This window comes from Podarcis liolepis (assembly GCF_965112155.1).
Source record: "Podarcis liolepis genome assembly, chromosome: 10".
NCBI lineage: Eukaryota > Metazoa > Chordata > Lepidosauria > Squamata > Lacertidae > Podarcis > Podarcis liolepis.
The window spans coordinates 27468955-27492244 of NC_139562.1; the positions used below are offsets into that span (position 1 = coordinate 27468955).

The 23290-nt window shown below is 44.6% G+C and overlaps 1 protein-coding gene across 1 annotated transcript; it reads left to right on the top strand.

The window, feature by feature from the left end:
* Positions 1 to 8721: 8721 nt before the first annotated feature.
* On the top strand, positions 8722 to 18276 carry HMOX1 (heme oxygenase 1). The gene is made up of 5 exons (XM_083462241.1): positions 8722 to 9011; positions 10071 to 10191; positions 13768 to 14259; positions 16070 to 16178; positions 17471 to 18276. Exons 1-5 carry the CDS (start codon positions 8992 to 8994, stop codon positions 17596 to 17598), a joined length of 870 nt encoding a protein of 289 aa, XP_083318367.1. The 5' UTR covers positions 8722 to 8991; the 3' UTR covers positions 17599 to 18276.
* Positions 18277 to 23290: the final 5014 nt, after the last annotated feature.

Consider the following 23290-nt stretch of genomic DNA (forward strand, 5'->3'; position numbering starts at 1 on the left):
TCTAAACATGAATCTACCTCATTTGCCCTTTCTGAAACAATGCATGACCCTAAACACACCCGTTCTTCAAAACTGGCACTTTCTTCTGGCAAAATACATATACTAAAGTGTGCATATGATGTCCATGAGCAGCAATTTTCTTTTGAAAAGGGAAATTAGTAGAGAAACACTCCAAGACAAATATTAAGATGAAATGCTAATTAATGGAACTCAAAACTAATGCAATTTGAACAAATGAAATATAAACCAAATAGAATTTTCAATGAGCAAGAAAAGTCAAATGAACCTCCTCCACAAAAAAATAACCATATTTTATTCTCGCATGTCTTACCCCTGCTTTTAGCCATGTTGTTAATCTGAGAAGACAAGAAAGCCATACTATACACATTTACCTGGGACTGAGTCCTACTGAACTCAGTAGGACTTACTCCTTAGTAAACATGCTTAGGATTGCACTGCAAGAACCAGAAGTGCGTGTTACTATTTCAAAAGCACAGAAGGCAGGATGCAAGTGATAGACTACATGGAATTGGCAGAAATGACTGGCAGAATCCGAGACCTGGGAGAAGAGTTAGTGGAAGAGGACTGGAAGAAGTTTAAAGACTACTTGCAAAAACATTGTAAAATGTTGGAGTGTTAAAATGTTAAAATGTTGGAATGTTAAAATGATGCAAGATATAAAGACAATGTGGCATCAGTGACATAAGTAAAAGGAGTATGTAACAAATGTTTCAAAAGACAAGGGTGAAAAAACTAGATTACATTGTGTCAAATGTAAACAAAAGGATATAAAGGGAAGAATTGGAGACACATTGGGTTGAAATCTATAATATAGATCAAGATTTGAAAGAGGGTAAGATATTTGCTGAACATGGTTGTGTAAAAAGGAACACAAAAAAGGGAGATGTGAGGAAGTCAGGAAGAAGGGTTATGAAAATAACAAGTAAAAAATTGGATTTTTATGTCTTTTTTCATGTTTTTTTTCTTTTATTTCATATATTTTTTAGGTTTTTTACTGTATCTTTTTTGTTTTGTTTTGAGTGTGATGATGATGTTTCTTTTAAAGTTTGATTGGAAGGTTTCTTTTACTGTTTAAAATTTCAATAAATATCTTTTTAAAAAAACCCAAAAGCACAGAAGGCAGATCTCTTAGCCCCAGTTCATTTTTCCACTTTCCAGCTCACAGCGAAGGCTTTTGCCTGGTTACGTTCTGTTCAGTGGGGCTTAAGTCCCGAGTAAGAGTCCATACGGCTGGAGCCTAAATGTCCAGAGAAATTCCCTGTCTTCAAGAACAATGCCTGTTATATCTTCAGAGTACAGCCCTGAAGGACAGTTTCCTGCATTGTGTATCAGTCCAGCTTCTGTCATATATGTCAATATGATGTCAATATGATGAGTCACGTGTGTGTGTGTGTGTGTGTGTGTGTGTGTACATCAGCAAGGTGTACATCAGCTCATTCCAGAGATGTCTCATATGCACCTGCATCACACAAGCAATAATTACCTGGGACTCATTGTGTGCTCTCTTCTCTCCAGATGCATCATTAATACTGCCATTAGGATCAAGGTCATTTCTGGCATATCAGAGATGCTTTTTGTTTTTGAGCCTGCTTAAGGATAGTGTAGGGATGCGGGTGGCACTGTAGGTTAAACCACAGAGCCTAGGACCTGCCAATCAGAAGGTTGGCGGTTCAAATGCCCGCAACAGGGTGAGCTCCTGTTGCTCAGTCCCTGCTCCTGCCAACCTAGCAGTTTGAAAGCACGTCAAAGTGCAAGTAGATAAATAGGTACCACTCCGGCGGAAGGGTAAACGGCGTTTCCGTGTGCTGCTCTGGTTCGCCAGAAGTGGCTTAGTCATGCTGGCCACATGACCCAGAAGCTGTTTGCGGACAAACGCCAGCTCCCTCGGCCTATAGAGCGAGATGAGCACACAACCCCAGAGTTGGTCACGACTGGACCTAATGGTCAGGGGTCCCTTTACCTTTAAGGATAGTGTTCCTTGGTATGGCAGGACAAGCAGTAGTTAAAGGAGTCACAACGACCTGAAGACCAGTTTGCAGTGGAACAGCTTCCTGATTTTGTAGAATCATATAATTGTAGAGTTGGAAGGGACCACAAGGCCAACTCCCTGCAATGCAGGAATCTTTTGCCCAACTTGGGGCTCGAACCCACAACCCTGAGATTAAGAGTCTCATGTTCGACCAACTGAGCAGGGTTATTGGCCTCCCTTGGAGCCCTTTAGAAGTTACTATGCTCCTTCCCATTCCAATGGCTTTCCTGATCTCACACCTACACCACGCCTATCAAGCTGCCTTTGTGATCTGTGGCAGTTTCAAGTCAATGACTGATTGACTTGAATCCATTCTTAGGCTCTGTATTCACATCTGCTCTGAGTCTAGTCCAGAACCACATGCCCTCCCATCTAAGCTGATTCAGACGCTCTGAAGCCTCTATGATCTAGTGATTGACAAATATCATACAGGTGAACCAAGGGATCGCCATCTATTTTCATAGATCAAAATCATTTGCGCATGCATAGTGTGTGTGCATTGCAGTTTCAGGCCAGATCCAGCAATCTGGCCAATTTTATTCTGACCGATAGCTGCCAACCCAGTCTGTTACAATACTCTTCTGTTCTGACTGGTAACAGCTCCCTGGCAGCTAAGGGGAAAAGACTTCCACGTCCCCTGCTACCTGATCCTTCTAAGCCAGGGACCGAACCTGGAACTGTCTGTGTGCAAAAAAACATGAGCTCTCTACTAAGTTATGTGTTCCCTCCAGGAGTGGCTCATCCCACGGTGCAGAACAACAACAATAGCTTCCTAGCAGTGGTATTGTTGGCACTTAACCAGGAGGGGAAGACTGAGGTGGTGGCAAGGTCAAAGCTGAGAAGATGCGCTAGAAGAACCTGCTGGGTGCTCCCACAAGTGCATCCACACAGCTTCCTCTCACTAAGTGGCAGCAACATCTCTGCTGGGAGACTATTGATGCATCTCTGACCCACCAAGTGAGCCACACCTGGGTCTTTTCCTCTCAAACAGGAGGCTCATTGTCAAGGCATCAAACCACTTTTGCAAGCAGAGATGCTAGCTCCTATCCTAACAGGAGATCATAGAATCATAGAGTTGGAAGAGACCACAAGGGCCATCGAGTCCAACCCCCTGCCAAGCAGGAAACACCATCAGAGCACTCCTGACATATGGTTGTCAAGCCTCTGCTTAAAGACCTCCAAAGAAGGAGACTCCACCACACTCCTTGGCAGCAAATTCCACTGTCGAACAGCTCTTACTGTCAGGAAGTTCTTCCTAATGTTTAGGTGGAATCTTCTTTCTTGTAGTTTGGATCCCTTGCTCCGTGTCCGCTTCTCTGGAGCAGCAGAAAACAACCTTTCTCCCTCCTCTATGTGACATCCTTTTATATATTTGAACATGGCTATCATATCACCCCTTAACCTCCTCTTCTCCAGGCTAAACATGCCCAGCTCCCTTAGCCGTTCCTCATAAGGCATCGTTTCCAGGCCTTTGACCATTTTGGTTGAGATGTTCTTGTGGTTGTTTTTAACATGTGTATGTTACAGCTGGCTGCAAAGTGGTTTGGCTAGATTAATCTGGACAGTTTCCTGAGGGGAAAATGCTGCTGGTTTTGTGCAAATAAAACAAACCAAGGGAAGGCATTGCAAGGATGTGTGTGGTGCTCTGCTAAGGTCCCAGGAACTACAGTTCTACTAGAACATGGACCACAGTGAGTGAAACTATAGCTGTGTTCAGGTGGTTGGCACCATGAACACCTGTCAGATCCTGAACCTTGCCGACTCCAGTCTCCAGATGGTCTGAAGGGAGATCGTCAGTACACTTAGCTGAAAACATTAAGAATCTCTGAATGTGTGAAGATCAGGATTGGAGAGATGGGTCCAATGTACAGGAGGGCATTGGGGTGAAGCTAACACACTGTGTGTCCCCACACATTTTGCTTAATGGGGTTCTAGAACAAGTACCAAAGTACAGGACTATGATGGAAAGGGAGACTGAGAGAAGCCGATCAGGAAGCACTATTGCTGTGGTACAGGACTGAAGGGAAAACTTTCCAATGTGCAAACTGGGGATCCATTGGCCATTACTAACACAAGCATTTCCCAAAGATTTGATGACTTGGAGCAAGAAGGAGCTAATCCACAACTTTCCTGATTTGAAATATATGATCATTACTTCACAGTTCCTCTCTCCTCTCTATACTGTGAGAATAAGAGATCAGGTACAGCCTCTTACACCCTGATATAACCGTGTTTATTCATAAATCCAATTTATTTCCCTATAATTTACTTTCAAGTAGATGAGCTTGGGACTTCAGCCATGATATAGAAAACCGCAACCAGTAGCAAACATACTCTATCAAATGGTCTATATTTCATGGAATGCATTGTTTAATGTTTGACTGAATGCATTACATTAAAGATCATTTGTAGATTTCTCATGAACTGGAAGAGACAAACAAGCACTGAGTAAGTACACAGTTTGCCATGTAAAGTGGGGTATGTTGTAACCTCTGCTCTTCTCAGCAGTTCTGTCAGATTTGTTAATTATCATGATGGCTAGAAAGCTGATTGCTTTGAATGCCAGCTTTTATTTTCAGCACAATCTGCTACACAAATGTCTAATGGAAAATGTCCTTGGAATTCCTCACTGTTTTCCTGGCATGTGAACCATAATATCAAGCTCAAAGTTTGATCTGTCTGTAGAAAAACAAACGACTGCCCCATAGGAGTATAACATGTGAGTTGCCTGGCTGTGGGCAAACATAATTGTGCTACCAAAGCACTTGTGAAACTAGTTTTGCTTTAATTGTTGAATTCACTCAATAATTGTTAACCTTTGCCCATTCGCTCTTACATTTCCCTTGCACTGACAAGGAGGCCTTTCAGCCTCTACGAACAAATCTGTTACCGCTTTCAGAAAAGCTGTTGTTTTTTCCTGTTGCACACAGCTGTACATTCTGTTTTCTGATTCAGCGTTTCCTTTTGAGGCTTTAGCAGCACATTTTGCTGTGTCACGACGTTCCCTTATAAGGAAGGCATTGCTTTTTGCTGAGTAATACATGCATCCCTCTAACCTCTGGCATTGTTCCCTGAAGCTGGAAAAGATACAGCCAGTCTCGGAGGTAACTTAAGGCTGACTTTCAGATTTACTGTCATGTGCTATAACTGGTAATGCCGTTGCATGTAAGTCCCAGTGTACAGGAACATCTAACCTTGTAACAATGGTGAAGCTAAGGAAATAGGGACCAGGGCAGTCTTTAAATGAAAACCCAATGTAAGCAATCTTAAGCTTTCTAAAGGAAAAACAGAATATAATGATAAGTTAGGAAAATATTATTGTGCAGAAATACTTTAACGCTATTGTTAACCAATCACTGTGGCCATTTTTTCAGAGATCTGTCAGATTTAGAATAATAGAATTGTAGGTCCAATTGTAGGTCCAACCCCTGCAATGCAGGAATCTTTTGCCCAACATGGGGCTTGAATCCATGACTCTAAGAGTCTCATGCTCTACCAACTGGATTTATTTTATTTTTATTTGTGGTAAGGTGCTGTGCCTTCAACAACTCGATGAGGGGAGAAAGTTCAGCAAAGCAATGGGTACTGTTGAGCACCATGGGGTTGTTGTTGTTGTTTTTGTGATACTGGGAGTCACCAAAGGCATACATGGTGTTCCCCCAGCACACTATCTCGTTACTGCTTTGCGCTGTGGTGTATATCTTTCTGTCACACAAAAACCGCTGGTTGGTGCAGGTGGAAAGAGGTATATTTCCTCAACTCCTGGTGATCCTAGTCTGTGCAGTAGGCTGGTTTCTACACAGACTTCCAGACTCCTCTCTAAGTTTCCATCCAGGCAAGCAGGAGGAATTATTAAAGTTCAGAGACACATTCTACCTGGGCATGAACACGCAAAGAGGCTGGAAAGAAGGGCCAGTGAGGGGAGTCCTGAGGGCCAGCAGAGAAGCATGGGCATAGCCAGGATTTTTTGGGGGGCAGGACTTTGTTAGGGGGCAGAACCGTCATGATTGGTCAGTTATTTCTCTTATTTTATTTGGTCTAGGGGGGCAGCTGCCCCCTGCCCCCCTGGCTACACCCATACAGAGAAGTTTCAAGAGCTTCATTTGACCCCCACCCCCCAGACCTGAGGTTCCCAGCCCCTGTTCTATCAGCTGCCTACACCACACTGGAATTATTCTTAAATCCTGATAAATGTGGGGTCTTTGTGACAGCACAGGTTTTATACCCTATTTCCCCCATACTGTTCTTTCTCTGTCCCTACATACTGAAGTGGGGAAACTGCTGTCACATTGAACACCTTGGACAGCCGCGATGAATAGATGAGTGATGCCAGTGAAACACCTGTGAAAACACGATGGTGCTCTGTGAGGTAAATCCGATGCCTGAAAGCGAATGGTATGTGAGTCAAGTGAACTGCGAGGAAGGCTATCATTTGTAGGCTCTGATCCCTGCTCCTGCTCCTAAACTGGAATCTCTTCAGAACTTCGTGGTAATTGTCCTTCACGGTCATTCTCACATGGAACCATTAGACAGTCATCAACATATATGGTACTTCGCTATATCAGCTCATAGAATGCATCAGCCTCTTGTGACATCCCGTGCTGTTATATAATTATTTTACTTTATACGCAAAACGAGCACAGTGGCGGAACTGCTTGCCACATTTTGGCGCCTCAGGCAAAGGACAAGATGGCGCCTCCTTTCGTTCCATATACAATTTTTTGGTCAGAATGGCATTGGAATCTGACATTGTCACAGGGAATGAATGGGACAGCATCTGACAGCGCTGCACCTGGCTAGCTAGTCATGCAACAGACCTGAGCGCATTCATAATGGTGTTCTGGAATGCTCTGCTTGTGTCCAGCGAAGAAAAGTGAAGCAGTGAAGAAGCTTGACTGAGTCAGCTGCAGTGTCAACACATTTGCCTTTTCTGGACTTCCAGCCACTTGGCTCAAAATGCCTTCCTCTTAAGACAGAACAAATGAAAATGCACATCCTCAGCTAGCCATTTTCTACATGTCAATATTGGAGAGGCCCTGCATCTACATTGGACCAATCAGTCAATGAACCACCTTATATTATGATGTTGCTTAGCGTTCCATGGTTCCTATCATTAATTTCTGCGAAGAGTTGCCACCTTTCTTATCTGGCCCTGCTCCTGTACTTTTTTGCAGCAGCTTGATCTGCAGATAGCATGTAGTACTACTTCATGCCATGAAAAGCATCTCCTACTTATTTTCAAGAGCACAATACCCTTAGTCTTAGTGGAACAGACCAAAGGTCTTCTGCCTATCCCAGAGATGGGGAACCTGTGACCCTTCAGATGTTGTTATCAATTCCCAACTCCCAAAAATCTCAGTCAGCATAGCCAGTGGTCAGAGGTGATAGGAGCTGGAGTCTGACAGCATCCAGAGAGCCACACAAGTTCCCCACCTCTGAGTTATCCAGATGCTTCAGGAAAGCCTACAAGCAGGACATGAAGACAATGACCCATTGTTCGTCCCCAACGTCTGATACGCAGAGGTTGTACTTCTTCTAAACATCATGGCTAATGTCTTATATTTCTATAGATAAAATTGTAGTGAAAGGAACAAGATTGAGTCAGGCTCATTTCCTCCCTGCCCTGGCCAGTTGACAATGCTATTCATTGCCTTTTCTGATTCAATTATACTTTATTTCCTGAAAATGGCCCATCAGCAGTAGTGCAGATTTTAGACTCCGGGGTTACTGGTCTTAAAAAGCAGGCCTCTATATTACCAAATATTTTAGGTTGTTAGTATTTTGTTTAAAAATGAATTTATTTATTTTTTTAAAAAAACCTTTGGTTTCTCTATTTGCAAAGCTGAGATACAAGTACAGTGGTACCTCGGGTTAAGTACTTAATTCGTTCCGGAGGTCCGTTCTTAACCTGAAACTGTTCTTAACCTGAAGTACCACTTTAGCTAATGGGGCCTCCTGCTGCTGCTGCGCCGCCGGAGCCCAATTTCTATTCTTATCCTGGAGCAAAGTTCTTAACCTGAAGCACTATTTCTGGGTTAGCTGAGTGTGTAACCTGAAGCGTATGTAACCTGAAGTGTATGTAACCCAAGGTATCACTGTATCTCCCCATCCATCTTCCTGGCGGGGTTGGTGTGATAGGAATCATCACCATTGAACACATGGTCACTCTTGTTCCAAAGTAAACATCAGGGGGTTAATCAGGAAAAACTGAGGATCTCATTGTGTGCTGGAACAAAGAACATGGCATTTCCTGATGCTTCAGGGGTTTTTTGGGGGGGACATTCCCAGCTGTACCCAGAGATGCCAGGGACTGAACCTGAGACTCCAAGGCAGATGCTCTGCTACTGAGCTATAGTTCTGAAGGGTGGGGAACACAATTAATAAATGAATCATCATATTGATTAAAAAAAAATACTTAATGCACCGAAAAGCTGTTTCTCCCCAGTGTTTGCATGAAAGCAGTGGCAGATATTCACGAGTCCTTGTACAGTACTAGTATTCCATACTTGAAAATATTCCAGGTTAACCTGACTTAGATGGAAGACAAGGAGTTAAAACCAGCCTGGGCAAAATGCCCAGGATTCTTGAGAGAGATGTCTCTCACTTGACATCCTGTTGTTGTGCTTAGTTGTCAAGCTGCGTCAGCTGACTCTCCCTCCTCCCTCCCTTTCCCAGAGGAGGAAGAAGAGGGCCGGGTTCAGCTTCCTCATCGAGGGGAGTATGTGCGCGTGCATGTGCGTAGTGAAAGAGAACTGTACAGTGAAGTCAGATGTTCCCCGGGCTGAGCACGTGACCTCGGAGCAAAAGTATAAAGAAAGATGCGGGGAGACCAGATGCCTAACTCAGTAGCTTCTCAAACTCTGGCGAGAAAGGGAGCAAGGAGCCGAGAGTGAAGAGGAAGGAAAGAAAGAGAGCGGCCGCAGGATAACAAAGCGAGGAGAATGGCACAGCGCTCTGAAAGGTGAGTGGCAATCCTGGGCTGGAGACAACCCTTCGAAGGAATTTACACAGACTCTCTCAGGTGTTACGATTAGCAGGGAGGGAGGCAGGCTCTTGGTAGGTCTAGCGTCCTCGGAAGTGCGGTGTGTGTGTTGCCCAGGAGAGGGCATTCTCTGTGGCAGCACCCAGCACTGTTGGACACCCTTCTCACCCAGGTGTGTGCCGTCTGGCACCTTCATTGGCATGGCTTCCATCACATGCTGAGGATGCACCGCTTTACCTTGGCCTCTGGTTGCATATACACTGTACATCTTACACACATTATTTTTCCCGTGGAATCTCGGGAATCTGTACAGAACTACAGTTCCCAAGCAACAAACTATAGCTCCCAGGATTCTCTGTGGAGCAGTGTGTTTGAAATGTACGTCATTTTGTGGGACCTACCTCTGTTGTCAGATATTTTGATTTTGCTGTGGAATGGCTTCATTTTATTTTTCAAACTGGGACCGTGTGGTGAAGGGCAGAAGAAATCTCACGACACGAATAGAGTACTTTTGCATTTGTACTTTTAGTGTTAAATGGCATCACTGTTTCTCTTGACGCCTGCATGCATGTAACAACTGACAACTGAGGCTAACGTTTAATGTGTATGAAGAATTAGACTACTCATGAAAGCTTATTATATCAATATACATTTCTTATTTGTTAAAGACTTTGTTGTTCAGAGGCATGCCACTTTTGGGGGGTGGTATCTGAATTGCATATTTCTAGTTGCATAGGCACCAAACATTCAGAATAGCTCTGCTCCCAAGAATCCTGGGAACCGTAGCTTGTTATAGATGTTGGGAAGTGTAGTTCTGTGGTGGGTAAACTACAGTTCCCAGGATTCTTGGAGGGGGGAAATGTGCTTTAATTATATGGTGCGTATGCAGCCCCTTGCTGAAGAACAATGGGGTCCATTTTCTTGTCAGGATGTTAATTTATCCTGCTTTGCCACAGACTGCCAGTTTACTTCTGTGCAAAAGTGCTGGTATGTAAGATGCTTAAGTTAACACTGAATTCCCCCCCCCTCTCCCACCAGAATGTCTCAGGACCTGTCAGAAGCCCTGAAAGAAAGCACCAAAGAGGTGCATGAGCAGGCAGAAACCACAGATTTCATGATGCGGTTCCAGAAGGGGACGATGTCACTTCATGAATTCAAGGTACTGTGCCTGAGTTTTTATTCCAGAGCGGGGGGTGGGGGGCGGGGAAGACTTTAAACACCTCGAAGAGTTTTGTTTTACAATCAAGTGGGACATACATTTTATGAAATCTGTCAATCAGTGACTTGTTGAACTACAACTCCCATCATCCCTAGCTAGCAAGGCCAGAGCTCAGGAATGATGGGAGTTGTAGTCCAACACTGGTCTAGAGAAAGCAATGGAAGGAAGAGGGGGAGGAGGAGAAAGAGGAACAGAAACCACCAGCAAATGATCCCTTCAGACCTCTGCCATGGCAAGAGCAATCTGAATTTCCCTTAGCAGTCCACTGGGGCAGGGGAAGGAAGTGGGGGGAAAGAGGGGAGAGGGAGAAGAGGAGGGGCAGAAAGAGAGCAGAAGAGGGGGGCACACTGAGAGAGAAAAGGGGTGACAAAAAGAGAGAAGATGGGCTGTCCATCCATCCCACTTTTTGCTCTAGCCCCCACTCACTACAGCTTTCCCCACTGCAACAGTGTGAGCCCTGACAGACCACTCCCAAGGGATTGTAGCTCTTGACAGAAAGATTTCCTAGCCCTTCTCTGACCTCACAGAAACTGCACTTTTTTCATTTCCTGGGCGTGTATTGCTGAACTGCTGTATTTTCATTTTGTTTCACGCCGCAGGCAAGGGCATAATTTTCTGGGTTCATTTCGGAACTTGAGCAAAATCTGCCTTCCAAGTGTGCCCGTCTGAGCTACTGGAACTAGCTTATTAAACAAATGCTAATGAGCTGAACCTTCTAGTATAACCAGTTAGAGGTAATTATTAGGCGTAAGTCCCGAATGAGGTGGCACGAAGCACAAACACAGATTGAGCAAAGCCGGGGGGGGGGGGTAGGAGGTAGCAGCAGCCATGGTGAAATTCTGGAGAGGTGACTTATACATTACCCAGCAAAAACACAGTTATAATTGCCATGAGATTTCCGTTCTTTGTTGATTGGCTGGTTTCTCTTACAACAGACCAATGCAGTGGGCAAGGAGAGCATAAAGATGGCAGGTCATAAAGAGTTGGTTCAACAATCCATTGCTTTCTGAAATTATACAGAGAGAGAGAGAGAGAGAGAGAGAGAGAGAGAGAGAGAGAGAGAGGTATTGAAGCAGAAGATACTGATCTCAACCATGAAAACCCAACCGATTTTGGTGCTTAGGAACATAGGGATGTGCCTTACACTGGGCCAGACCAAGCGCAGAACTGTTTACATTGACAGGCAGTCGTTCTCTATGGTTTCAGACGGGAAGTCTCTCTCAGCTCTATTTGCAGATGGCAGGGATTGAATCTGGGACTTCCTGTCCACAAGGCAATTCCTCTATCCCGAAGCTATGGCCCTCCATCAAGTTCCGAAAGATAATCAGTCATATAAATCCATGTCAAGGGAAGGCGATCACACAAATGTGGAATGAGAGAGAGAAACCATTTGACATGTGTTTGGTGTCAAATTTTCCTCTTGGTCACTTTGTGGAAGCTCACAATGGGCCTCTTAGAAGGCGACCGCTTCTCAGGTGTGTGGAAATCCAGGTCTTCAAAGGCTTTATATAGGTCAAAACGCACACCCAGTCGCTATCCGGGATGTGCAATAATAGCCTGCACTGCTGGTTGACTGAAGAGAAGTTTTGTGTGAAGGTATTTAGGGTGTGTTCATAAGGCAGTTGTGAACAGGCTCAGATGCACCATCTCTATTTGACCTTAGAATCATAGATTTGTAGAGTTGAAAGGGACCATGAGAGTTATCTAGTCCAGCCCCCTGCAATGCAGGAATCTTTTCCCAATGTGGGGCTCGAACTTACGACCTGGAGATTAAGAGTCTCATGCTCTACTGACTGAGCTATCCCAGCTCATACTGGTGGCTGCATCCCACTGTGCTGCTCTTTTGCCCAACTGTGCCATAATCATCACATAGAGTACAGGGATCCAGAATGGGACAGACAGTCCAGACAGCTAAACTAGTGCTAGAATCTCTCTCACCCAGTGCATGTCCTTTGCATTCTCCTTGCCTGCACAGATGCTGAATTGAGGTCAAAAGAAGCTGTAGAAGGGATGTGTTGTTAGCCACAGTTACTATTGAGATGAATGGGAATCATGCATAACTTCCATGTGAGAGCCCTTTTGAGTGTGGGTCTCAAAATACTTGCCTCAAATGGTTGGGCAATATGTTGCTGCACTGCCTTGCTTACTGTGTTTAGCTAGGGTCACTTCCAGGCAACCTGTTCATCAAGCATTCATCTTGAATTGTTTGCACAAAGTTTGTGGGGTGGTTATATATTGGCTACAGTGAACATCTGTTTGTGGAGTCGTTAGATGACCTTGCATCATGCAAATATTACTCCAGAATTTCCAGTTCCTTTCTTCCCACCACTTACCTTGTGGCAAAATTATCGGATTTGGAGGAGGGAAGAGAGAGAATGGGCTTTGTTCCATATTGACTGTCATGGTGCAATCTGAATTTACTGGAATGTGTTTGAACCCACAACATATCAACAGTCTGGAAGCACCTCAAATTTTTCATAGAACTTGGTTAATGTTTAAAATGTATTTTAGTTGTGTGTGCGTTTTGTATTTGCAACAGGGACAAAAAGTACTTTACCAGAGAGTTTGTAAAGCAGCAACATAGAAATAAGTCCAATTGCTTCTATAAAAGGAAGGTGCTGGTGGATTTGACAGATTTGCTGTGTTGTATCCAGTGGTGGCTTTTTGCTGATGGAAAATTCACCTGCACAAGGTGGGGCACTCATAAGAAGAGCCCAAATAGATCTGACCAGTGTCTCAACTAGTCTGGCTTCCTGTTCTCACAGTGATCAACTGGATGCCTATGAGACGCCTACAGTAAGGTTACCAGATGTTCCTGTTTCCCAGGGACAGTTCCCGGATTTACAAATCAGTCCCCATACAAAATCCATTGAAGTTGAAAAGTGTCAATGGGTTCATTGAAAAAAATCTGGTAACCTTAACCTACAGGCAGGATCCAAGTGCAGCAACAACTTAGCTTTGCCCACTGCGGCCCAAAGTTAAGAGAGATCAGTGGAAACTGGGTGTCCCACCTTGTGCAAATGGAAATGTTTTCTGCTAGGGCAAAGCCAGCATTGGATGGTATGGCCAGCCCTGCACTCCATGTTTAAGCACATGGAACTACTGCCATCCCATCTAATTCAAGTCTGAGGTGCCAGGGATTGAACACAATAGGTTCTCTACATAGAAGTGTATACTCGATTCTGAGCAAACTAAGCCTCCGGGAGCACAATATACATCAGAGCACAATATACATCAGGAGGCTTAATTTGGTCAGAATCTAGTATATGCTTCCAGAGTTAATGCTAAATACATGACTTCTGGTAAATGAGCCACCATAGCCGCTAGAGGGCCGTGAAAATTTGTGTCCTGGGCTTTTTAGACTCTTCTACACATGTTCTATCTGAAACCAAAGGGGCACATTGGTTGCCAGATGCAAAATATATTGGCATTATTTTCAGCTCTCCTACCCCACTCTATGGCAAAAGGAAGACTTTGCAGCTAAGCTTCTCCCCTCCTCTCCATCCTTTGTTTCAGCTGTACCTGGCTTCTCTCTACTACGTCTATGTTGCCCTGGAGAAAGAGTCTGAGCGGAATAAGGACAACCCAGTCTATGCCCCTGTTTATTTCCCAAACGAGCTCAATCGCAGGGCAGCTTTGGAAGAAGACTTGGAGTATTTCTATGGCCCCACGTGGAGGAAGGAGATCCAGTGTCACGAGGCAACTCAGAAATACGTGGACAGGCTACACCACGTGGGCCAGTACGAACCTGAGCTTTTGGTGGCCCATGCTTACACGCGATACTTGGGAGATTTGTCTGGGGGTCAGATTCTGAAAAAGATCGCTCAGAAAATGTTCCATCTGCCCAGCACTGGAGAAGGGCTGTCGTTCTTCAACTTCCCTGGAGTCACCAACATCAGCAAGTTCAAGCAGCTGTATCGAGCGCGGATGAACAGTCTCCCCATGGACTCAGCTACTGAGGAGAGAATACTTGAGGAGGCCAAGAGATCTTTCCTGCTGAATATAGAAGTGAGTAATCAGCTTTGCCATGAGGCCCATAACTCTCTTGAAAGTCACAATAACATCTCTGTTGACACTCTTAGGAGATGGTGAACATTTCTAGGAGCTGACCGAGCTTCTTCTGATTAGAGATTTATTTTTGTAAGGTGAATCAGGGTCATTGAAATAAGGCAAATAAGTCATTGAAATAAGTAGGATCAATTACAAAGCAATAAACTAACATTTGACTTATGTACAGGTTTTCCTTAGCCTCAGTGTTGAACAAAAAGAGAAAAAATAGGAGATGATTATGATATTGGTAATGGGGTTATGGTAGAAGCCAGTCTGAGAACAAAAAATGCAGGCAGCTGTGTTGGTCTATTAGAAAAAATCCAAACAGAAACAGTGTCATAAATAACTAATACTTGTTCCAGTCTTAAAATGTTAATTCGGAACATTCTTTGCAGGCTACGTCAACTTCCCTGGGAGTTAGCCCCATTAAAATCAGTGTCACTTACATCTAAATAGACATTGATAGGATTGAACTGTAAGGCAGAAATCCTAACTCCACTTACTTGGAAGTAAGCCCCACTAAATTAAGGATAATTGAGTAGACATGGTTGCTACAAGTTACTTTTACATCCATAGGATCACAGGTCATACGAAGGTTTGTCGGGACAAAAAGTGGTGGGCACAGTACTTTTGAAAATTCTAAAAGGCAGCAGCTATTTAAGTCTGTCCTGATTGGTCTTTGAGTTTGTTGACAGGCTATGATGTATCTTGAGTCCAGCTCTTCCAACCTCCAAATTAATTTTAAACAACAACAGAATCAACATTTGTCAGTGAGCATTTAAAAACTAAGTACATACGCAGGAACGCGGGTGGCGCTGTGGGTTAAACCACAGAGCCTAAGACTTGCCGATCAGAAGGTTGGTGGTTCGAATCCCTGCAATGGGGTGAGCTCCCATTGCTTGGTCCCAGCTCCTGCCAACCTAGCAGTTCGAAAGCACGTCAAAGTGCAAGTAGATAAATAGGTACCACTCCAGCGGGAAGGTAAACGATGTTTCCGTGCGCTGCTCTGGTTTGCCAGAAGTGGCTTAGTCATGCTGGCCACATGACCCAGAAGCTGTATGCCGGCTCCCTCGGCCAATAAAGCGAGATGAGCGCCACAGCCCCAGAGTCAGCCACGACTGGACCTAATGGTCAGGGGTCCCTTTACCTTTACCTTTACATACGCAGTTGGTGGATGGCCTGGTTTATTATTTCTTTCCCTCTCCAGAAGGAACTAAGAAGTTCCAATCCCATTAAGATCGAAACTTTCTTCAGTCTGGAGGGTTTAAACAAAAGCTAGCTCACTTTTTGTTTGGCTGCACACACACCAACCACTTAAAGAACATCCTTCACAGAGGTTCTTAGGAACTGCAGTTTACCCTTCACAATGCTACAATTCTTAACTACACCCTTAACAAACTACAGTTCCCAGGATCCTAAAGGGGAAATGTGTGGTGTGTACACAGCCCAGCTTCCTGATGCAACTGGTGCTGTCCCTACATCTTTCTTCATTTGCAACTTACTCACATAGGGATATGGAGACACATGTATGCAAGGACCAGGATCCATACCCTTTGTACAGTATATGCACTGGAAGATTTGATCGGTGTTTCTCAGCAGGTTTATAATGAAAGGTAGATGTTCACATGCTCCAATATAAAGATGAAAGCAAGTGAGGAAGACTGGAGGACCTTCAGACTTTATTAAGATGGGTTGTGGTGGTGGTGGTTTGCAAAATCCTAAAAAGGGAGAGAGTGCTTTTTAGTAACAAAACGGTGATCTATCTCAGGTGTTCAAGGAGTTGCAGAGACTGACAAGCCAAGGACAAACCACAGAAAACCTTCGCCTTGAGGAACCAAAACTAGACCTTCACACAAGAGGAATCAACAGAACTCACAGTAAGATAACTTCTTAATTTGAGCCATTCCTCATCTTCTAGCCGCACCGATTGCAGCAATCATCCTAGGAAGCTGCCTTATCAGAACACTGATCCATTTAGCTTAGTTCTTCCCATTACACTGCCTGGCAGCAGCCCTCCAGGGTATCAGGTGAGCTACAGCACTTTTCCAAGACAGATATTTGTGCTGGCATGGGCCTCGCCATCAGGGGCAGCCATTTGTGATGCCCATGACTGGCAGTAGTAACTTGGCTTCTGACCTTGCCTACTATGCTCCCAAGGCAAGCGCCCTTCCTTTTAGCTCCATTTCCCCTTGGATCTTCTAAATACAGTGGTACCTCAGGTTACAGACTCTTGAGGATAGACGCTTCAGGTTACAGACTCCGCTAACCCAGAAATAGTACCTTGGATTAAGAACTTTGCTTCAGGATGAGAACAGAAATCGCGCAGCGGCAGTGGGAGGCCCCATTAGCTAAAGTGGTACCTCAGGGTAAGAACGGACCTCCAGAACGAATTAAGTTCTTAACCCGAGGAACCACTGTAATAGAAAGAGGAGTGATTCCTATCATAGCCACTTTCCATTAGAAAATGTGTATGGACCCTACAGTTATCATTAATAAATTCTTATGAGGTGCTTCAGTGTTGTATATATATTGAAAAATAAGAAAGGCTCACAGCCTCAGAATCTAATATACATGATATAAAAGGAAAAAGGAATGGGGTAGGAAGAGGAAAACAAGCACTGAAGCAACTGCGGCTCTATAGGGTACCGGATGGGGTCAGATGGATGTCCCCTTTGCCATGATGAACTTCCTAAGAGGCAGGGGGTGCAGCCGCCTAAGGGCCCCAGGACACCTGGTTAGTTGAAGAGGCCAAAGTGTTATTTTAAAAGTCTCTCCTTCTCTCACAATCCCTCCTTCCGCCCAGCTCCCTAGGATTTCTGTGCTGCAGAATGCACAGCACAGTTCTTTAAATGAAATAAGATTCCACCTTGCTGAATGAGATTTATGCCTATAGATGCACATGTAGAGCTGTAAGCCTTACAGTTCTGAAACGCAAAGTCAGAAAAGTCGCTATGCTGGCTCTCCCTTTTGCTTTCTGTAACCCCCCGCTTGCAAGGCTGTGTCCACCCAGCTGGCTCAACTGCATCAGTGCTCTGTAATATTATTTGGTGGCTGCTCTGCTCAGTGTACCTGCCTTGCACCCAATGATGTCATCAGCGTGGCTGGAGCATTGCTGAATGTTCTAGAAACGAAGCTCCCAACCTGACCAATTTCCATTCTCTTAATATAGGTCCAAAGGAAAGTGACCGTGTGCAGATGGGGCATCAGCAGATGCTACCAAGCACGCCGCTCCTGCGTTGGGCTCTTGCCATCTTCTTCTTGGCAACAACAGTCGGTGTGGGCTTGTATGCCATGTGAGCAGAAGGAACATTAGCCATGTCGTTCACCAGCACCTGCCTCATCCTGTACTAACAGTCCTTTTCCTTGTGGAAGAAGGCCTCCTTAGATGGCCTAGTTTGGGCGATCTAAGCTCAGCTCTTCTCACATCACTAACTTGACAAGTGACACAAAAAGACTCTTAAAAGACTTTAGAAAGTCAAATCAAATGCAGCAAACATTTCTAGAGATATTGAAATGCGAGAGGGAGCCATAAAGACTGATAACTTGCCAGCTGGGACAACTGAGGAATAAATGTTGCTCCTGGTACTTTGCCTAGTGTTATGTAATAGTACTGTCTACTGCAGACTTCAGCAACCTGATGCCCCTTCCCTGATATTTTGAACTACAAATCCCATCAGCCCTAGCTGCCACATGCTGGCTGAGGATGATGGGAGTTGTAGTCCAAAATATCTGATGGGCACAAAGCTGGTCCAATGTTGTGTTGCTTTCTTCTCCTTATCCTGAGACAAAAATGCATTGCTCAAACTATGATTTTATGTAATAATGTTTCTGCTTTATGTAATGTTGTTTGTTTTTGAAATGCATTTGTACCTCGGTCCTGTATTTTTTTTGGGGGGGAGGAATATATTCTCTTGCATCTGTAACTTGCCTTTTATAAATTATGTGCTCAATCATTAAACCTCCCTGTGAGTAGAATGAACTGTATCCTTCTGATTTTAATGTTTTAGCAAATCGTGAGTAGAGTGTTTTTCTTTTCCTGTGTACAGTACTATATTAACTGATGCTGAAAGGATATTGGGCTGATCAGTGCTCAGCCTTAAAACTAACTTACCTTTGTGTCTAAAGACAAAACTGTTGAATCTTTGTTTTTGTTTATTTTATTTCTTTTATTTCTATACCGCCCTTCACCCAAGGATCACAGGGCAGTTTACAATATAAAAACACAAAAATATTTAACATAGTAACAAACAAAATAATAACCCACAATTTCTTATTTGGGAAAAAAAACGCAGGCACGGTGTGCTCAGCACTGGTCAAGTTTGCACATGACACTAAGCCATGGTTTATTAAATCATGGCTTAGCATTAAGTGCCCAGTGGCTTCACTGGTTTGTTTACTGCCAGCAAACCATGATCTGAATCCATGGTTTGCTCTTAATTTATGAACCTTGGCTGGTTTTAATGATAGTTTGGTATTACATGCAAGCCCATCACCCTTAATTAGCCATAGTTTGTTTAGCCACCCACACCATAGGCGCTCATCAAACTACAAAGTCACAAGGCAAGAGCAGCTAGAAACATAACTAAATTTTGGAGAAACAAGTTTGCTTGATAGTCTGTGGGACAATTTGTGGTTAACTTGTAGTTTGTTAAGTCCATCGGTATTATTTGCAAATTAGTTCTTTGTAAAATCCCTGGAAAGCTAGGATTGACACCCAGTGTTTAGGAACAGGGTGATGTGTTGCTTCACAAGCACCTGTATTCAATAAATTTGTTTAGTAACCATAGATGTAATGTTAATGGCTATTGTGTATACTAGTTCATGTCTGTAAAGGAGGATTAGTAATTTGCAATACAGTCAAAACCTCTGCTCCTGAAAGCCTCCGTTTTGGAATGTTTCAGCTCCTGAACACCAAAAACCCGGAAGTAAATGCTCCGGTTTTTGAATGTTTCTCGGAAGCCAAACGTGCGACACGGCTTCTGCTTGAGTGCAGTTGTCAAACATTTCAGAAGCTGAACGGGCTTCCAGAACAGATTACGTTCGACAACCGATGTTTGGCAACAGTTACTTTACCATAGTTTGGCCAAGGAAAATGTTTTGTTCTAAAATAAAGGACATAGCTGTCAACTTTCAGATTTGAAAATAAGGGATCAGCAGCCTCACCTGTCCCGGAGATAGTCTATGGGATATCTAACAATCCGGGATAGCAGCGGGAAATGGCGCTGAAATAAGGGAATTTCCCGCAAAAAAAAGGGAAGGTTGACAGCTATGATAAAGGAAAGCTGAAGTTAATAAATTTCTAGGTTACCAAAGGAGAATGACAAAACACATAGCCAAGTGATGGTGTCTGATGTACAAACACTGCAGAGCTCAAACAACAGAAATTAGTTTACAAGTATTTGTACAACCAACAAATAATAATCCAGAAATCTTTCATACTGAACTATAGCTGCAATCCTAACATTATTAAATGATCATTCACATGACCATACCAATTGACTCTAATCTAAGTTTAATCACACAAATTAGTATACTCTGCCATGTATATGACGGACACACAAATGGGAGAAAAACAGCTTGAATTCTTAACCCACTCTGCTACAGTTGCTGAAAGGTGTTGATCTGTCCCAAGTGGTCTTGACTCGAGTACACATCTTGAATTAACTCCTAAAGATATTGGGATTTCAACTTTAGATGCCAATTTTATTTCCCCTGCCCAAAATCTAATTGAAGATTGCATGCCTATTATATGAAACTGAGCAGCAGAAAAGCCTGGGGAGTCATACCCTTTAGATTCTGTATTTACATGGATTTATCTAATTAAAGGGATGCGGGTGGCGCTGTGGGTTAAACCACAGAGCCTAGGACTTGCCGATCAGAAGGCCGGCGGTTCGAATCCCCACGGCGGGGTGAGCTCCTGTTGCTCAGTCCCAACTCCTACCAACCTAGCAGTTCGAAAGCATAGGTACCGCTCTGGTGGGAAGGTAAACGGCGTTTCTGTGTGCTGCTCTGGTTCGCCAGAAGAGGCTTAGTCATGCTGGCCACATGACCTGGAAGCTGTACGCCGGCTCCCTCGGCCAATAAAGCGAGATGAGCACTGCAACCCCAGAGTTGGCCACGACTAGACCTAATGGTCAAGGGTACCTTTACCTTTATCTAATTAAAAAATAGTGGTTTCAGGATGGAGAACAGTAACTTTTGTTATTTTCCTATAAGAGATCGTATGAGGAGACAACAATGCCTCAATCTGATTCTATCCATTAACTCTTTTGTACTAACTAACAGTAGAGACTTGAGGAGGGCTAAGTGGCCGCACCACAGTTAACATGCTGGAGAAGAGGAGAATAGCATTTCGCCAGCGGCATGGCATCTTGAATGCTGGTAAAAGGCAATTTCACTGCAAAAGGGAGAACAGGCCATCAGGAAGCCCTGTAACTTCAGCAATCATTGTAAATTCACCCTGCACAGATAATTTCTTTACAGATGTTTTTGCACCTCTTAAGTCTAGTCCTTGCAGTACGTTTCCAGAGAACTCAAATTTGTAAGCACACTTCTTTAAAGCCAGCTCCACCTTCAGACGAGGCCTGAGCATTACATGTACGGAAGAATGAGGACTGTCAAACACCATTTGCACAGTAACATTTGGATGTTAAAAACACATCACATATTCTGTTACAGTTTTGACACAATCCTGCCTGGTACACCAGTACAGTATTATTTACTAGGTAGCCTTTTATTAAAAGGTACCCCCTGCCTGTACGGCCAGTTGTGTCCGACTCTAGGGTTGCGTGCTCATCTCGCTTAAGAGGCCGGGAGCCAGCGCCGTCCGAAGACACTTCCGGGTCACATGGCCAGCGTGACGAAGCTGCAGCTGGCGAGCCAGCCAGGGACGCGGACTTATAAAAAATATTGGGGGGGCCCGGGAAAGCTCATGAATAATAAATAAGCTCATGAATATGCAAATAAAGTGGCGCCGCCTCCTCGTGAGCGAATAGGGGAGAGTGTGCTGCGCCTATTAATCAGCTCCGAAGGAAATTGGGTGGAGCTTTTGCCCGGGAGGGAGGGCAGGAGGCATGCAGCCCGACCCTGTGCATTTTGGGCTGGGGGAGGGGCGGCGATGGTGCTCTGCTGGAGGGGCGCCGGAGATTATTGGGGGGGCAGAGCCCCCCCAAACGAATTTTTGAGGGGGCTCGGGCCCCCTCAAGCCCCATGGAGTCGGTGCCTATGGAGCCAGCACCAGTGCCGCACATGGAAACGCTGTTACCTTCCCGCTATAAAGCGGTACCTATTTATCTACTTGCACTTAGGGGTGCTTTCGAACTGCTAGGTGGGCAGGAGCTGGGACCGAATGACGGGAGCTCACCCCGCCGCGGGGATTCGAACCGCCGACCTTGCGATCAGCAAGTCCTAGGCACTGAGGTTTTACCCACAGCGCCACCCGCGTCCCAGCATTTTATTAGGCATTGTTATTTATTAAGCAGGATCTGGTATGGTTTCAAATTGGTAAGGGGGTGGAGGGTCGCGTGTTGAATTTCCTGCATTGCAGGGGGTTGGACTAGATTACCGTCCAACTATGATTCCATGAGTTCCATGGCTGACTGGGGGTTTGAACACTCTTGACCCCGCTCACATACGGTAGCTTCATGGGCACGGGGGCAGTAGCGCCCCCCCCTCACTCAGCTTTGGTGGTCTGCAAGGGGGCAGGCCGCTCAAAGTATGGGACACATGAGGAAGGTGGCAGATTCAGCAGGTGAATCTCCACACAATACAATTTCCTCTATGGAGGGGAAAGCGCTGCCTATTTAGACTTCTGATTTCCCATACAGTTTTTTACAATCAAAAGAAGCCTCTGTGTCAATGTTGTGGGTGAGCATTGGGTGCCTGGGTACCTTCTATGTATACGAAGGGGTCGTGGTGGTGGTGGGAACCAGGGCCAGATTTAGGTTTGATGAGACCCTAAGCTACTGAAGGTAATGGAGCCCTTTATATGTCCAGCTGTCCTTTTGTCAGTAACAAATTGTTGCTGTTTTTTGTGTTAAATATACTGTATGCATCATCATTTATTATTTATACCCCGCCCATCTGGCTGGGTCTTCCAACAAAATACAATAGTCTATTAAACATTAAAAACTTCCCTAAACAGGGGTGCCTTCATATGGTAATTTATGGACCTACAGTGGTGCCTCGCAAGACGAAATTAATCCGTTCCGCGAGTCTCTTCGTCTTGCGGTTTTTTCGTCTTGCGAAGCACGGCTATTAGCGGCTTAGCGGCTATTAATGGCTTAGCGGCTCTAAGAAAAAGGAAACAAACTCGCAAGAACTCGCAAGACGTCTTGTGAAGCAAGCCCATAGGGAAATCCGTCTTGCGGAACGACTCAAAAAACGGAAAACTCTTTCGTCTTGCGCGTTTTTCGTCTTGCGAGGCATTCGTCTTGCAAGGTACCACTGTAATAGGTATCTAAAGCCATTTGCACATGCTGCCATACAACCAGTCCATGCAGAATGTAGGCACCCTATTTATAGAAATGAGCACACCAGTGAAATTTTAGGGAGCAGGCAGAACCCATTACTTACATCATAGGAGCCTACCTACGCAACACCAAACACTGTTGCTGTATGTAGGTTTTATATATATATATAGAAATCTACATAGGTTTTTTCTTTAATTTTTTTGGGGGCCCCAAGAGAGTGAGGCCCTAAGCTATAGTTTGTTTATCTTATACATAAATCCGGGACTGGGTGCATCTCCGCACAATGCAATTTCCTCTATGGAGGGGTTAAGCGCCGCCTATTTAGGCTTCTGATTTCCCATGCAGTTTTTCACAATCAAAAGAAGCCGCTGTGTCACTGTTGTTGGTGAGCATGGGGTGCCTGGGGACCTTCTATGACCCCCTTCTACGAAGGGGTCGTGGTGGTGGGGACAACAACAGGACAGCAGCCCACGCCGCCGTACTGGCAGCCGCCATCTTAAGCCTTTCCGCCTCCTGCA

Excerpts from the sequence above, each read along its gene's own strand:
- HMOX1 (XM_083462241.1), top strand. The coding sequence starts at position 8,992 with ATGGCACAGCGCTCTGAAAG. Across the intron at positions 10,192-13,767 it reads TGTCACTTCATGAATTCAAG|CTGTACCTGGCTTCTCTCTA; the intron begins GTACTGTGCCTG and ends CCTTTGTTTCAG. Across the intron at positions 16,179-17,470 it reads AGGAATCAACAGAACTCACA|GTCCAAAGGAAAGTGACCGT; the intron begins GTAAGATAACTT and ends CTCTTAATATAG.